Consider the following 13,475-nt stretch of genomic DNA (forward strand, 5'->3'; position numbering starts at 1 on the left):
GACGTGTCCCAGCCGAGGGGACAGGCAACGTGGGGCAGACACCTGCTTTGCTTTCTCCCAGCTTCCCCTGCATCTGGGAGCTGCTGTTCTCCAAGCAGCCAGTGCTTCCAAAGGCTCCCAGAGCAGCCAGGAGGAGGGTCCTGGGACTTAGGCCAGGGAGCCACGCCGCCCTCAGGGCGCTTGGCCAGGAAGGGCACCAGACCCAGGGCTGTAGTTCGGCCTCCCTGTCCCAGAGGTTGTGAGAGAGAAGGAGCCCCCCTGGGGGCCGTGGGACCTCGAATCCCAGCTGTGTTGGGTTAGGCAGTGTGTAGCTCACGCTCAAGGCCGCCACCCCCATGTGCCAACAACGGTGGTGGCCAGGCAGCCTTGCTCACCCCAACCCAGCCCCAGGGGCCACCAGATGCCAGGTCATGCAGGCTAGCCAATCAGCGCTGTACATGCTGCCGACCTCCCGCACCTAGCAGGGCCAGGTGTCCTGCCCTGATCGAGTAGGCTGTTGGTGGAGAGAAGTCTCTCCTTCCAGGAAGGCACGTGCAGACCCCAAAGGGCAGGAGGCCAAGGGGGTGAGGATGGGAGAGGCCATTTGGCCTGGGGATGAGGTGACCTGGCTGACTCGTGACATCATGTGAGGGTGGCAGCCTGTGGTCTTCTCCATTTTTCAGATGATGAAACCGAAGCTCAGAGAGGTTCAGGTCACCAGGCCACTAACCAGCGGAGCAGAGATTTCCAGAGGAGCCCCCGTAGCCCAGCCCCACCCCCAACATCACACCCAGTCAGACAACCCAGGGCCGTGGGCGGAGAAAGAAGGAGCCTGTGGGTGGCAACTAGCCCAGACCCTGAGCTAGTGACAGAGAAGGACAGAGGGCCCCGGCTTGGGAGGCACAGGGAGGTGCCAGCTGGACCAAGGCACTGACCCAATGGGACTCACAGCCACACCAGTGTGGGGAGTCCTGTTCTCTAATGAGGCTAGGAGATGGCATGCCCTTTTGCCCAAAGTCCCTGGGCGGTGGGGGTGTGGGGGAGGAGCAAGAGGTGGGGCCAAGATGATGGGAGTGGGTGTTGCCCTGGGCCTGGCCTCTCAGGCCCCCAGGGCCAGCAGCGTGGGGTAATGCCCAGGGAAGGGGTGCAGGAGGCCCTGAGCAGGAAGACCTGCAAGAGAATTCCCAGGCACGCAGCCTCTGCCCTGCCGCTGGGGCACCGGCCTCCCTGTGCCTGGGTGTCCTCATCTGTACAGTGGAGGCGGTGCTACTCCCTCTGGGGGCTCCCGGGACTCGGGAGCAGGAGTACCTGGTGAGCCCAGCAGGGGAGCAGGGGGAGGGAACCAAGCCCAGGACAGCGGCGCTGGACTCCTCCAGAGGCCCAGTGCTCATAAGACCTGTGCAGGTCTGAATATAAAGCAAGACCTTGTTCCCCAAAAAGCTGTCCTTCAGGAGTGAAGGTGTCCCCTTGCATGTGAGTGGTTACGGGCCTCATGCTACTGAGGCCCCGTCAGTTTTTTAGAGCCAAAAAGTACGGGTTGGGGAAGACACATCAGCACAGACAACACCCCTGCACCTAGCAGTGTCACGCGGAATGCATGGAGGTCCCCTGGTGAAACTGGTTGGGAGAGGGAGGCAAAGAAACGAAACCGTCAAGATTTGGTCATTATCGCTAAGTGACCTCACCCTCTACGAGCGTTAGATGGGGGACAGGAAAGTATTGGAAAGGTCTCCAGACATTTGGGGAGGTAGATCACCCACTCCTACAGGATCGAGCTTTTAAACCCACCTGTCTAGATGTTACAGCAAGAGGCACTCGTGTCTTGGGAAACGAGTTCTAGGGACAACATCAGGCACTTAGCCAGTGGACCCATAGCACTGTGGCCCCGCCCCGGGAGCCAGCAGACCCTGAGGCCAATGATGCAGATGAAGAAATTGGCCTTATGGGCAATGGTAGGTTTTCTGTGGTTTTTGCAAAACACGAGTGAAAAAGGACAGCTCTAAATATATTCTGTGTTAAATCCATCGTTAAATTGGAACACGTTAAGACAACGAATGAATGAATGTCACTTGGATTTTGCCTAGATCCCCTAAAAGTGTGTCCAGGTTGGCACGAACTTGATTTTGGCTCTCTTCACTGGGAAAGTGCAGGGATTGGAGCCTGCCACGGGAGGCCCCATCCGGGGGCCAGGAGAACACTCGGCTTTCTCCAAACCGAGATCTCATGACCTGAGCCGACATCGGACGCTCAACAGACTGAGCCACCCAGGTGCCCTTTTTTTATTTTCAATTTTTTAAAAATTCATTTTAGGGGCGCCTGGGTGGCTCAGTCAGTTAAGCTTCTGACTCTTGACTTCAGCTCAGGTCATGATCTCATGGTTCATGAGTTCGAGCCCTTGCATAAGGCTCTGCACGGACAGTGTGGAGCCTGCTTCGGATTCTGTGTCTCCCTCTCTCTCTGCCCCTCCCCCTCTCACGTTCTGTGTGTCTCTCTCTCCCCTTCAAAAAGAAACATTTAAAAAAATTAAAATTCCTGGGGCGCCTGGGTGGCTCAGTTGGTTAAGTGTCCGACTTCGGCTCAGGTCATGATCTCACAGCCTGTGGGTTTGAGCCCCGCATCAGGCTCTGTGCCGACAGCTCAGAGCCTGGAGCCTCCTTCGGATTCTGTGTCTCCCTCTCTCTCTGCCCCTCCCCTGCCTGTTCACACTCTGTCTCTCTCTGTCAAAATTTAATAAAATTTTTTTAAATTTAAAAAAAATTAAAATTCCTTTTAAAATCTGCCAGAGCTCACTTTAGTTTCCTGTTCCCTACAGATATTTTCAAGTTTGCCTTTTATTTCCTTAAAACAGTAAAGATGATTTACCTGTGTCTACAGGTCTGCCTCCATCGGCTGCTTTCTGTTGGTTCTCAGTCACGGTGCCACTCCCTTTTGTACCGGGGCGTCTCGCTGTAGAGCGTGTGCACCACAAATACAAAACTACGCAAAGAAGTCTGGGGTAAAGGTTCCGTAAACTGTTTGCTCCTGGCATGCACCCGGGGTGAGGTCGCGGTTACTGAATGTCAAGGTTCTGTGGACCCAGTGGGGATCTGGCCCCAGCCTCTGAGCTCCTGTGAGGACAGACAGTTCTGGTTCACCCTGACCCTGAGTGGGGACAACGCAGCCCTGTGGCATCTCCACTTTGTGGACCAAGGAAGGAGGACGCTGCCTGCCTGGGGCCAGCCCGAGTCCAACTTGTACCCGACACACTCCCACGAGGCTCTCCGCAAACACCCAGCTCTGTTTGCAGTTCGCTCTTGCAAAGCAAGACGTGGAGGGGACAGGGGCTTAGGAAGGGCACGCTGGCCCGGTCCTCGGGCGCTGTCACTCGGAGGGAACGGGCCCAGAGCAGAGCCAGGACTGGCTGGGAGCGCGCGGCAGGGCAGGGCAGGACTGAGAAACGGGGAAACTTGGAACAGGACGGCAGGCTGAGAGGCCTCCTCGGACGGGGGCGGGCAAGGTCCCAGAGGCCGTTACCCCACGTCTGAGGGCTGGGAGGGAGCAGAAGTCTTGGAGGTGCTTATGATTTTACAGTGTTTGCCATATCCTTGCCCTGCAGGGTCACACGTCCCCAAGGCCACCTGCCCCCAGCTTCCTCTCATGAGCTCAGTCACCACCGTCCTCCAGCCGCCAGAGTTCAAGATTTTATTTTAAAACAATAGTAAACAATTTCATTAATTTTTCTTAAATCAAACCACCTCACGCTTGGCTTGTCTCAGGCAAAAAGTAGAAAATAAAAACAAGAAGGGACGGGGAGGAAAATGTGGAGACTGACCAACCTTCCCCAGATATAGGCCCCCTGGTCCTGGCATCTGGAATGGCTTTTGGACACTGTCTTTAACAAATGAGAAAAGAAAGCACCGGAATATTGTGCTTCAGCAGCAGATTAGGAACCTCCACAAAGAAAAAAGGCTGGGGGGGGGGGTGCGTAGAACACAGGTCCCGAGCAGCGTGTTCAATTCTCGAAACTTCTAAAGAGTCTGGAAGCATCTCTTCTCCACAACTCCATTTGAGAGTTAGGCTTAAGAGATCAGGTTCCACGCCGCACAGTGGGGATCTGGGCACCCACGCCCCGGACACAGGCTGAAGGGCGCCCCAGCAAGTGCCCAGGCTCTCAGGAGGACGTCGGGAAAGACAAGGGGGTGTTCAGAGCACATGGAAGGAGAGGAAGGGAAGGGAAAGACAGGGCCGTCACGCACCCACGGCTCCGCTCCCCTCCCCCGGCGTCTGGTTCCTCTGCCCTTTGTTCGGGTGGAGATGAAAACTAACAGCTACTGGGTGGCAGGACAAAAAAAAGAGCTGTAAACAGCCTGGGTTTGCTCACCCACATGTGCAGGCTCTTTCGTCAGAAGGGGACCATTGTCTTGGGGACAGGGGACCGGAGAAAGCCCTTGTGGTGCAGGGTCGATGTGGGGTAGGGAACAATGACAGTAGCCGCCAGACGCTAGCGCGCTCTGGGCCCTGCCCCCAGACAAGGAAACACTGAACGAAGTTCTGGAATGGCATTGGTGGCAGGGAGGGCGTGGGGGTGCTCGTCTCCTCCTGGGCCCCCAGGCCACCTCTCGGGCCGAGGGAGCCGTGGGCTGTCCCCTGGGCCCAGGGCCCAGGGCCCAGGGCCCCGGGAAGCTGACCTCGGCCCCTCCTCTGTGTGCAGGGCGTCTTGGGCGGGGCAGGTGGGCCCTTCCTGCCCCTTCTCCAAAAACCCGTCTGCCTTCGACAAAACCAAGAAATAAATAGTGTGTTATTTCTCACGCCCTCTGGATTTCCCGGCCCTGCGACCAGAGGCGCGAGCCCTCCTCCTCTCCACGCCACACCCCGGTGCCCCTGCCCAGAGCGCTTTCTGCCCAACCAGGGGCTGGCAGCGGTGCAGCGAGGGTCTCTGGCCGTGTGGCCCCCTGGCAGCAGGCCCTCCAGGGTCCAGCTGAGGGCTGGCTCAGCCCTTTGGTCCACCTTGTTCATTAAAATTAAAAGAAGAAAAAAAAGGCTCCACTTGGTGACTTGTGTCTCTGCTTCATCCCTCTGGCACCGCGCAGGCCAGACCTGGAGGCCGGACCCAGCCACACTCACCGGTCACTGCAGTTTCGTCCCCAGCTTACGCTGTCTGTTCCTGAAAAGTGGGGGTGTGGGTCCCGTCAGATGTGAGGATTCCCGGCAGCGGGGGGTGGGGGGGTGTCAAATGAGGGGACTCCTGGCACTCAGTGACCCATGCCCTCAGCTGTCCCCTCCCTATCCACAGTCCCATCAGGACGATGAATGCCCACCCTGGTGGCCCCAGTGACTGACTCAAGCTGGGCCGATCAGAGCTCCTGCCCTGGGACCCGGGATGTGGCCCCCGCAGAGGATCAACGTCCCTGGCCGGGGACTGCATCCCAGACGTCTCGGTTCTGGAGTTCAGAAACCGAGCCGGGACACTGGGGCCGAGGTGGGGCCCGGATGAGAGACCTAAAGCCAGAGGGACCTGGCTGGAACCCAGCGCACCCTGGGGATTAGAGATAAGCCAGGCTCCGTTATCAACAACTGAAACATACAAGAGAGAGCGAGTTCTCGCCTAGAAGTGTGTCAGCAAAGGCAGAAGGGCTGAGGGACGTGAGTTATCTGGCTGGAGGAAGGGCTATATCCACGACAGGCCCGCTAACCTGAGGGAAGCAGGGATAATGTCCCCCCTCTTCTCTTGGGGCTCATCAAGGCTCAGAAAGGAGAATGAATGGACTTGTCTAGAGTCCCATTTAAAATTCAGAAAACGGGGGCGCCTGGGTGGCTCAGTCAGTTGAGCGTCCGACTTCGGCTCAGGTCATGATCTCAAGGTTCGTGGGTCCCAGCCCCGCGTGAGGCTCGCTGCTGTCAGTGCGGTGCCCACTTCGGATCCTCTGACCCCATCTCTCACTCTCCCCTCCCCTGCTCACAGTCTCTCAAAACTTAAAATTAAAAAAGTTTCTTTTTAAGCCAGAAAACGAACCGTGCCCACAGATCCTGCCTGATGTGGCCCCATCCCCGGCCCCTGTCCCCTCATTCCCTGAGCTCCAGCCCCATCGGCCTCTGTCTGGCAGACTCACAGGTGCCATCCTGCCTCAGTGATTTTTCAAGCCCTGTTCCTTCTGCTGAGAGTTCTCTCCTCTCTGCCAAACCCAACTTCCACAGGCTGGCTCCGTCCCCACCCTCGGGTCCACCTGCCCTGGGCAGCTGGCCCGCCCCCCTGCCCCCACCCCCCATCAGGATCCTGTCACGGGCTCTCAGGCCCAGGGTACCAATCACACAGACAGGTGCTTCATTCATCATGTCCCCCCTGCCTGCCGTGACCGTCTCGCTCTGTGCTCCCCAACAGCCCGGCACAGAGCAGGTGCACATGATGAAGACAGGTGGCAGCCAGCCAGGTGGGGTGGGGCGGGGCCACGAGGGGCCCATAATGGGACTGGCTGCCCTACCCCCTCAGAACCCCTTTCCTCACGGATCCAGGACTTTGCCCTTAAGCTCATTAGGATAATGTGGCCCACGATGCTCTTCGGGAGCTGCCACATACTGCCCCGGCCTGCCGCTGTCCTCCTCTCGCCAGCATCCTCCAGGAAGCCTCCCAGGCTTGCTCTGGAGCCTGGCTTCATCTCCGCTTCCCTTCTGAGCCTGGGAGAAACCAGGCCTTCCTCAGCCCAGCCCAGGATTTGGGGCAAGTGGAGAGGGTCAGTCGAGTCAGGAGGCTCCAAAGCCCAGCTTTGCCCCCACATGCTATGTATCCACGGCCAGCCCCTAACTTCCTATGCTTTGGTTTACCCACCTGTAGGAAAGGGTGTGGACCAAATATTCAGCCACCCTGAGACTCTAGGCTGCCCAGCTGTCTGGTTCTGGACCACAGGGCTATAAGCACGGCTCAGGGCCAGACAGCCTGAATTCCCTGCCAAGCTCCCCCACCATCTATAAGTCCCCAGCCACGTGACTCCCCCTCTCTTCCTCTGAGCCTCAGTTTCTCTGTAAAGTGGGGTCCAGGGGTAGGTTCAATGAGGTAGTACAAGCAAAGTGCTTAGGCAAGCGCCTGGCTACTTGGGAGCCCCCCCAAAAGAGGGAACTCCAGTGAGTGAGGACCCAGTGATTGCTGCCCCCTAACTCACCTGGCCTCTGCCCGGGTTACCGTGTACTCGAACCAGAGCACGTTGGGAATGAGGCTCGTGTCTCGGATGAGGAAGAACTCAGAGATAGGCCTGGAGAGACAGACACCCGGAGGGCCAGGACCACATCAGGACGTGAGCCCGTCACCAAGCCAGACTCTCCCGACAGTGCCTAGGGCTGGTGCCACACCCTCCCCCTACTGCTTAGAGAGCCTTTGGCTGGCCTGTGACCCAGGAGCTGCTGAGAGACCCGGACGTGTCACCCGTGTGACCCTCGGGCAGGGGCACTGCCCCATCGTATGTACAGCCCAGCAGACCTCGGGCCGCCTCCTAAGTCCTTGAGAGCCTAGTTGGGGACCGAAAATGGCGCCTTGGCTTCTGGGCCTGAGAAAAGCTCTGGGGCAGGAGGACGCCAGGCAAGCAGAGCCTGCAGCCCATGCCCACCGGAGGCTGGGACACTAGGGCCCTCCCAGGCGGGAGCCCGAGGCTGGGGGCAGGGGTGGGGGTGGGGGTGGGGGTGGGGGTGGGCAGCCACAGGGCCAGGAGGCAGTTACCAGGCTGCTATCCTAGGGAAGAGCGGGGTGAGGACCTCCTGGGTGAAGGCGAACCAGGCGATGGCCATGAGGCTCCCAGCAAGGCCCCCACAGAGCACCTGGCTCCAGGTGTGGTACAGCAGGTAGACCCTGGGCCAAGGACAGAGGGAAGTTCATGAGAGCCAGCCGGCCGCAGGCCTGCACGATCACCCCCTGCCCGAGGACCTATGCGCGCACACGGAGATGGGAGCAGGGGGGAGGGCGGGGGACACACGAGGATGGGACAGTCTCCTGTGACCACACAGCACTCCCAGAAGGAGGCAGGGGGTTGCACCCCAAAGGCTGCTCCCCCGACCACAGAAGTAAAGGGACATATCGGCTGGGATTTGCCTTCCGTTCAGCCTTCAGCTCTGAGTTTGTCTCCAAGAAGCTCCTGTGGAACCCTGGGACCAGGGTGTGTGCAGGTGTCCCCAGGACCTTGGGCTCAACCAAGAGGAGAGAGCGAGGCCTGGGCTAGAAGGGGGAGCCGGAGCCCTAGTCCTTTAAAACGAGGGGCCTGGGATCCTCCTTCCCAGCGCTGCTCTACAGGCCGTGGGGACTCCGGTCCCCACGGAGGTCCAGCAGGGACCACAAATCCGACCAGACCCCAGTGGGCAGGGCAGGGGGTAGGGGCTCTCCCTCCCTCCGTACCTGCTATAGGAGACTAGAAAGGCCGCAGTGAGGAGACCCAGGGAGAGCACGTGTCTCCACAGCAAGTCCAGGAACCTGGCGTTGTTTGTTTGGTGCATTCTGGGAAAACAGGCCTGTCAGACGGCCTCAGCCCACAGCCTGGAGCCCAGGCCTCCCAAACAGCCCCTGCGCCCCTCCCCCCATCCTGCTTGGACATCTCTTCCTTGAGGCGGCTCCTCCCACCCTCAGCAGCGGCCGAGCCCCAGGGGTGTCCAAAGAGCTGAGAGTGAGTTCCTGACAGAGGCCAGCCTGGCCCAGTGCAGGGCCACTGGCCGGAGCAGACGCTTACCTTAAATACAGGAAAAGGAAAGAATAGACGGAGAAGAACCACATGAACTGGGAATGGCTGGACGGCATCCCGTACTTGGTGCCCACTGCCGCGTGGGGGCCTGGGACAGAGAGAGCAGAGCAGGGAGGGAGGATGCGGGGCTCCCTGGCGCACCCTGACCAGGGCACCCCCGGACCGCACGGCCCAAGCCCTACCTCCGCAGGGCCTTGGCTCCTGGATGACGTGTTTGATCAGCCAGTTGACCCCCTCATTCAGCACCAGGCCCCCGAGGAATGAGATCTGCCAGGGAGACGTGTGGTCAGCTGGGCCCCTGTGCCCACTTGGCCACCACCCAGGCCCAGAGACCGTAGCACCTGACTGAGCCTCCCAGCCCAACCAGTCAAGCACCAGACCCGGCCAGGACACCTCAAGAAAGGCGAGGGCAGGGAAGGCAAAGCAGTGGGGATGAGATGGTGCAGAGCCCCTCCTCCCCGGCGAGGGGGGCGGTGGAAGAGTGGCGGGGGGCGGGGAGGAACTCACTCACCGTGTGCAGCTCCCGCTTGAATATGATGAGGGTCACGAAACCAACAATGACAAACACAGGGCTGAGGCTCAGGTAGGCAAGTAGGTGGCCAGAGAGATCACCTGTGGGGGGAGGGGGTTGGGGGAGGGCAGGGAGAACAGGATGAGTGCAAGAACAGTAGTCAGAAGAGGGGCCCCCAGCCAAGTCAAGTGGGGCCTGAGCCAGAAGGAAGCCCCAGGAAGGCCCAAAGGGTAGGACCAGGCAGCCATGGATGCCTCGGTCAACCAGGGGACCGTAGTAACAACTCAGGCATGGGCACGAGCCCTAATGTGCATAGATCGGAAGTTTAAAGCAGGTGCCTTCGCTGGTCCCATTCTGAGGATGAACAAACTGAGACCCATATGGGTTGCGTGACTTGCCTGAAGTCACACAGCCAGAAGGAGGTGAGGGCTGGACTAAAATCCTAGCCTCTGGCCTGGTCCAGGTAGTAAACCCATCATCCAAAGTGGGAATTCGAACCCAGCCTGGTCTGAACTAAGAGGCTAGGCCCCAGATCTGGGGGTGGCCAGGCAGGCGTAAAAGTGCCTTTGGAATGCAGGGCCATGCTGAGGCTGCCCCAGTCGAGCCCTGGGCCTTGGGACCCTCAGGATCATCTCCGGACATGCACATTCTGGACCCTGCAGAGTCCTACAGGGACCAAGTGAAGAGAGGGAAGAGGCTGCTTTGCCCAATATGGCAGCCTCGCCACTGGCAAGAAACTGGCTACCTACTTCCTGCTTTTTACCCTAACAGGCCTGCAAAGGAGGCCATGAAAGGATCAGGAGTCCCTTTGAGAGCTGAGGACACTGAAGCCAAGAGACAAGTTCCACTTCCCCCCTGGTTAATGGCAGGGATGACAGTGAGTCCAAAGGCTCACCATTAGAGACTGAGCGCTGCGTGGCTATTCTAGGGCCAAAAGGCATGTACGGGCCATGGTTTGGTTCCTGTGCCAGTGCAAAGGGGACATGATGACCCACGTCTTACAGCTGTGGGAGCTTGACACTGCAAGGCCACCCAGCTCACCCCCGGACACCCAGGACACTCCATGTTGGGAGAACCCGGCATGGGAAATGGCCCACACCACCAGCCTGGCTTCACACGGACAGCAGGAAGGTGCCCACGTGGGGCTGAGCCCAGAGTCCAGGCAGAAGAGATAGATGCTCACACACCTGGCCTCACTCACATCCAAGTCCATCCTATGGACGGACTTGGACCTGGCATGGGTGCAGGAGATGGGCCAGCAACCTGCGTTCCAGGGCTAGGGCTGCCCCAGCCCGCTGGGTGACCCTGGGTGAGGTCCTCCCCTATTCTAGGCCTTTGTCTCCTCAGCCACCCGATGGCCTGGTCCCTTCCAGCTCTGAGATTGGGGGGTCTTTCAACTGCGCAGCTGATGTCTGGCCCGTCCCACAGCCAGCGCTACCCTTGGGCCTTCCTGAAGGTGCCGTGGAGACTCTGGCCTCGCCACTCTCTGATCAAAGCCCCACCATGACTCCCTCTGCCCTTGGGATGAGTCCCATCTCAGCTCAGCTCTTCAGGCCCTGCAGTCCTGGCCCTGCCTCCCTCTGCCCCAGTTCCCAAGACGGAACTCTAGTTCCCTGAATGCTCCTGACCCTGTCCCACTTCTGGACCTTGGCACACACAAGCTCCCCCAGTCAAGATGCTGCCTGGGTTAATGCAACATAAATTAAGTACCCACCACAGCCACAAAAATAGAGGGAGGGAGGGAGAGGGAGAGGGAGGGAGAGGGAGAGGGAGAGGGGGAGGGGGAGGGGGAGAGGGGGAGAGGGGGAGAGGGGGAGAGGGAGAGAGGGAGAGAGAGAGAGAGAGACGTTCCTGTCATTGCAGAGCTCTCTAAGTCTGTGGGGGAATCTGTAACCAGGGCATTGCTCATGATGCACACGTTAGTGTAGATACGGGCCCAGTGTCCCTCCCTCTACACAGTTGGCTCCAGGAGAGCAGAATGGGGTCTCCTGGACCCTGCTCTGTCCCCCAAGCCCAGTACAGCATCTGGCACTTAACTAGGCTCAAAAATAATGCTAAACCAGTAGAGGAGGGGTGAATGAAGCAAGGATCGGTGTGATGAGGGCACGAAAGGAGCCACAGAAGAGTCAGCAGGGACTAGACCCCGAAGGAGGCCCCCTGGCTCATCCAGGCCCCTCCTCCAGGCACCACGGTCCCTGCGAAGGGTCCCTCATCACAGCCTGGGCCGCGCTGCTCATGAACACCAGCTTTTCTTCTCACTTGTGAGCACTCAGGGAAGCTAATCAGAGGCCAGGGACAGGGAAATAATGAAGGTACTGAGGCCTCAGGCACGTTCCTACCCCTTTCCAGGCCTCGGTTTCCCTGATGTAAAGTGGGTTTTCTTCACAGTCCATAGCGCAGGGAGTTTATGGGTCTGTTCGCCATTCTAAATGCAGAGCTAGCCCCAGGCCCAGCACTAAGCAGATGCTCAGCTCCTGAATGAGTGGTGGGGATAATGGTGGGTGACCGGGGGGGGGGGGGGGGGGGGGGGGGGGGGGGGGGGGGGGGGGGGGGGGGGGGGGGGGGGGGGGGGGGGGGGGGGGGGGGGCGGGAAGCAGGCAGGCAGGCAGGTAGGGCCCAGTGTCTGGCCGGGCTGCCCCGCCCCCAGTATAACCCAGCAAGCTTCGGGTCAAAGTTCCCTGGCATCCCGCCTTGGGGCCCTCAGCAGGGCCAGGTTCTCAGCTCTGCACACGAGAGCAGGGCCCTCGTGGGGCAAGCAGGGCTCCAGGAGGGGCCCCGAGCCTCACCCAACACCCAATCATCCTACCCAGGGAGGGTGGGTTGGGCTTGAGGGTCCTCGGAAGCTAATATTAAATTCAGCTCCAAGCTGGGTGCTTACTGTGTGCCATGCACGGCACTCAGCACTTCTCACACCTCGTGTTATTTGTCACATCACCACTTGAAGGAAGGCACTGTGATCACTCCTACGTTAGAGATTAACTGACTGAGGCATGAAGAGGTGAAGTCACCTGCACCAAGACTCGGCCTGAACTTGAGCCCGTATACCGCTGAGCCAAAGGCCCAAGTTCTACATCACTGTACAAGCCTCCGGAACGGTCGCTAAAGGATCTCTCACCTGGAAAACCCTGCACTTCTAGAGATGCATCTGATCGGGAAACTCCAGAAGTCAGATCCCAGGGGCTGCGTCCCCTAACCCGGTTCCCTCTGTTGCGGAGCAGTGCCCTGCTCAGGGCGTGGCACAAGTCCTCCAACAACGAATAGCTTCCCGGCCTGTTTGCACACTCCCAGCAATGGGGAGCACTTCGCAGCCCCAAAGCGCTGTTTGAAGGAAAAAGGCACTCCCTGCACGCCGAGGAGGGAGTCTGGCCTCTCTGACTCCAGGGAGGCCAGGGAAGAAGGACCCAAGTCCAGGCCAGTCATCCTTCCTCGCCTCGCGCAGACCCCAGCCCCATTACAGCCCACCCACGTCCCGGGACCCGGGGGAGCGCCCCAACAGCGCAGCCGCAGAGTGCGCGAGCGAGCCGCTCACAATTTCGCCCAGCTCATCGCCGCACCACTGCGCCTGCGCGGCGCGCGCGCCGGCCGAGCCCCTCCATGGCTCACTATTTGACAGTTCCCACCTCGGTCCCCCGGCGCCCCCTCCTCGGGCTCGCGCGGGCCGCAGCTCCCGGGGCTGATGGGCCAGCCCCAGGAAGGCGTCCTCCAAGGCGGGGCCGCCTTTTACCTGTAGGATATTCGACGTGGGTGAGGGTCACCGGCCGCCATGAAGCGGGGAGCGAGCACTGTCCGTCCGCTGCCATCTTACCCGGAGACCGGGCTTCGCCGAGCAGCCAATGGGGAGCCAGGGGGGCGGTGGTCCCGACCTATCACGCCGGGGAGGCGCCGCGTGCCCAATCGGAGGCCGATACAGGTACCGGCGCAGCCATTTAGCGTGCGGGCCCTGAGGCTGACCCGAGCGGCGAATCAGAGAGCTAGGCCCCGGAGCATGCGAGCCGACCGAGCCGGCGTCCAATCCAGGGCGAGCACAGGTAGCAGCCTGACCAATCAGAGAAGAGGAGGGTTCCAGCACACAACAGAAAGGAGAACAGCCAATCACAAAGTGAAGCGGGCTCACGATGTGAGCAGGGCGGGCCAATCAGGCAACAGCTTGGGGGGCGTGTTGAACTTTGGTGGGAGCTTTGGTTTGTCTGGGATGTTCGTGGAGTGGAGGCTTCCCGGGTTTCCCGAGCCCGCCTGAGGTTGGCGCTGGGCTCCCGTAAGAAGGCATACTTGAAACCGGGAGGCAGCCTCGG

General features: G+C 59.8%; 1 protein-coding gene across 5 annotated transcripts; it reads right to left on the bottom strand.

Annotated features, from left to right (window-relative positions):
* Nucleotides 1–3,646: 3,646 nt before the first annotated feature.
* DOLPP1 (dolichyldiphosphatase 1) lies at nt 3,647–13,113 on the bottom strand. 5 transcript variants are annotated; one of them, XM_029920860.1, is made up of 9 exons: nt 12,908–13,111; nt 9,184–9,284; nt 8,855–8,939; nt 8,661–8,760; nt 8,333–8,431; nt 7,664–7,792; nt 7,113–7,202; nt 5,083–5,122; nt 3,647–4,722 (listed from the first exon to the last, which is right to left on the bottom strand). In XM_029920860.1, the coding sequence occupies exons 1-8, from the start codon at nt 12,981–12,983 to the stop codon at nt 5,086–5,088; spliced, it is 717 nt and encodes a 238-aa protein (XP_029776720.1). In that variant the 5' UTR covers nt 12,984–13,111; the 3' UTR covers nt 3,647–4,722; nt 5,083–5,085. The 5 variants fall into 5 exon arrangements, with proteins under 5 accessions (XP_029776720.1, XP_029776718.1, XP_029776717.1 ...); XM_029920858.1 differs by having other exon boundaries at nt 3,647–4,726; XM_029920857.1 differs by having other exon boundaries at nt 3,647–5,122; nt 12,908–13,107.
* Nucleotides 13,114–13,475: the final 362 nt, after the last annotated feature.

Source organism: Suricata suricatta, chromosome 13 (genome assembly GCF_006229205.1).
Source record: "Suricata suricatta isolate VVHF042 chromosome 13, meerkat_22Aug2017_6uvM2_HiC, whole genome shotgun sequence".
Classification (NCBI taxonomy): Eukaryota; Metazoa; Chordata; class Mammalia; order Carnivora; family Herpestidae; genus Suricata; species Suricata suricatta.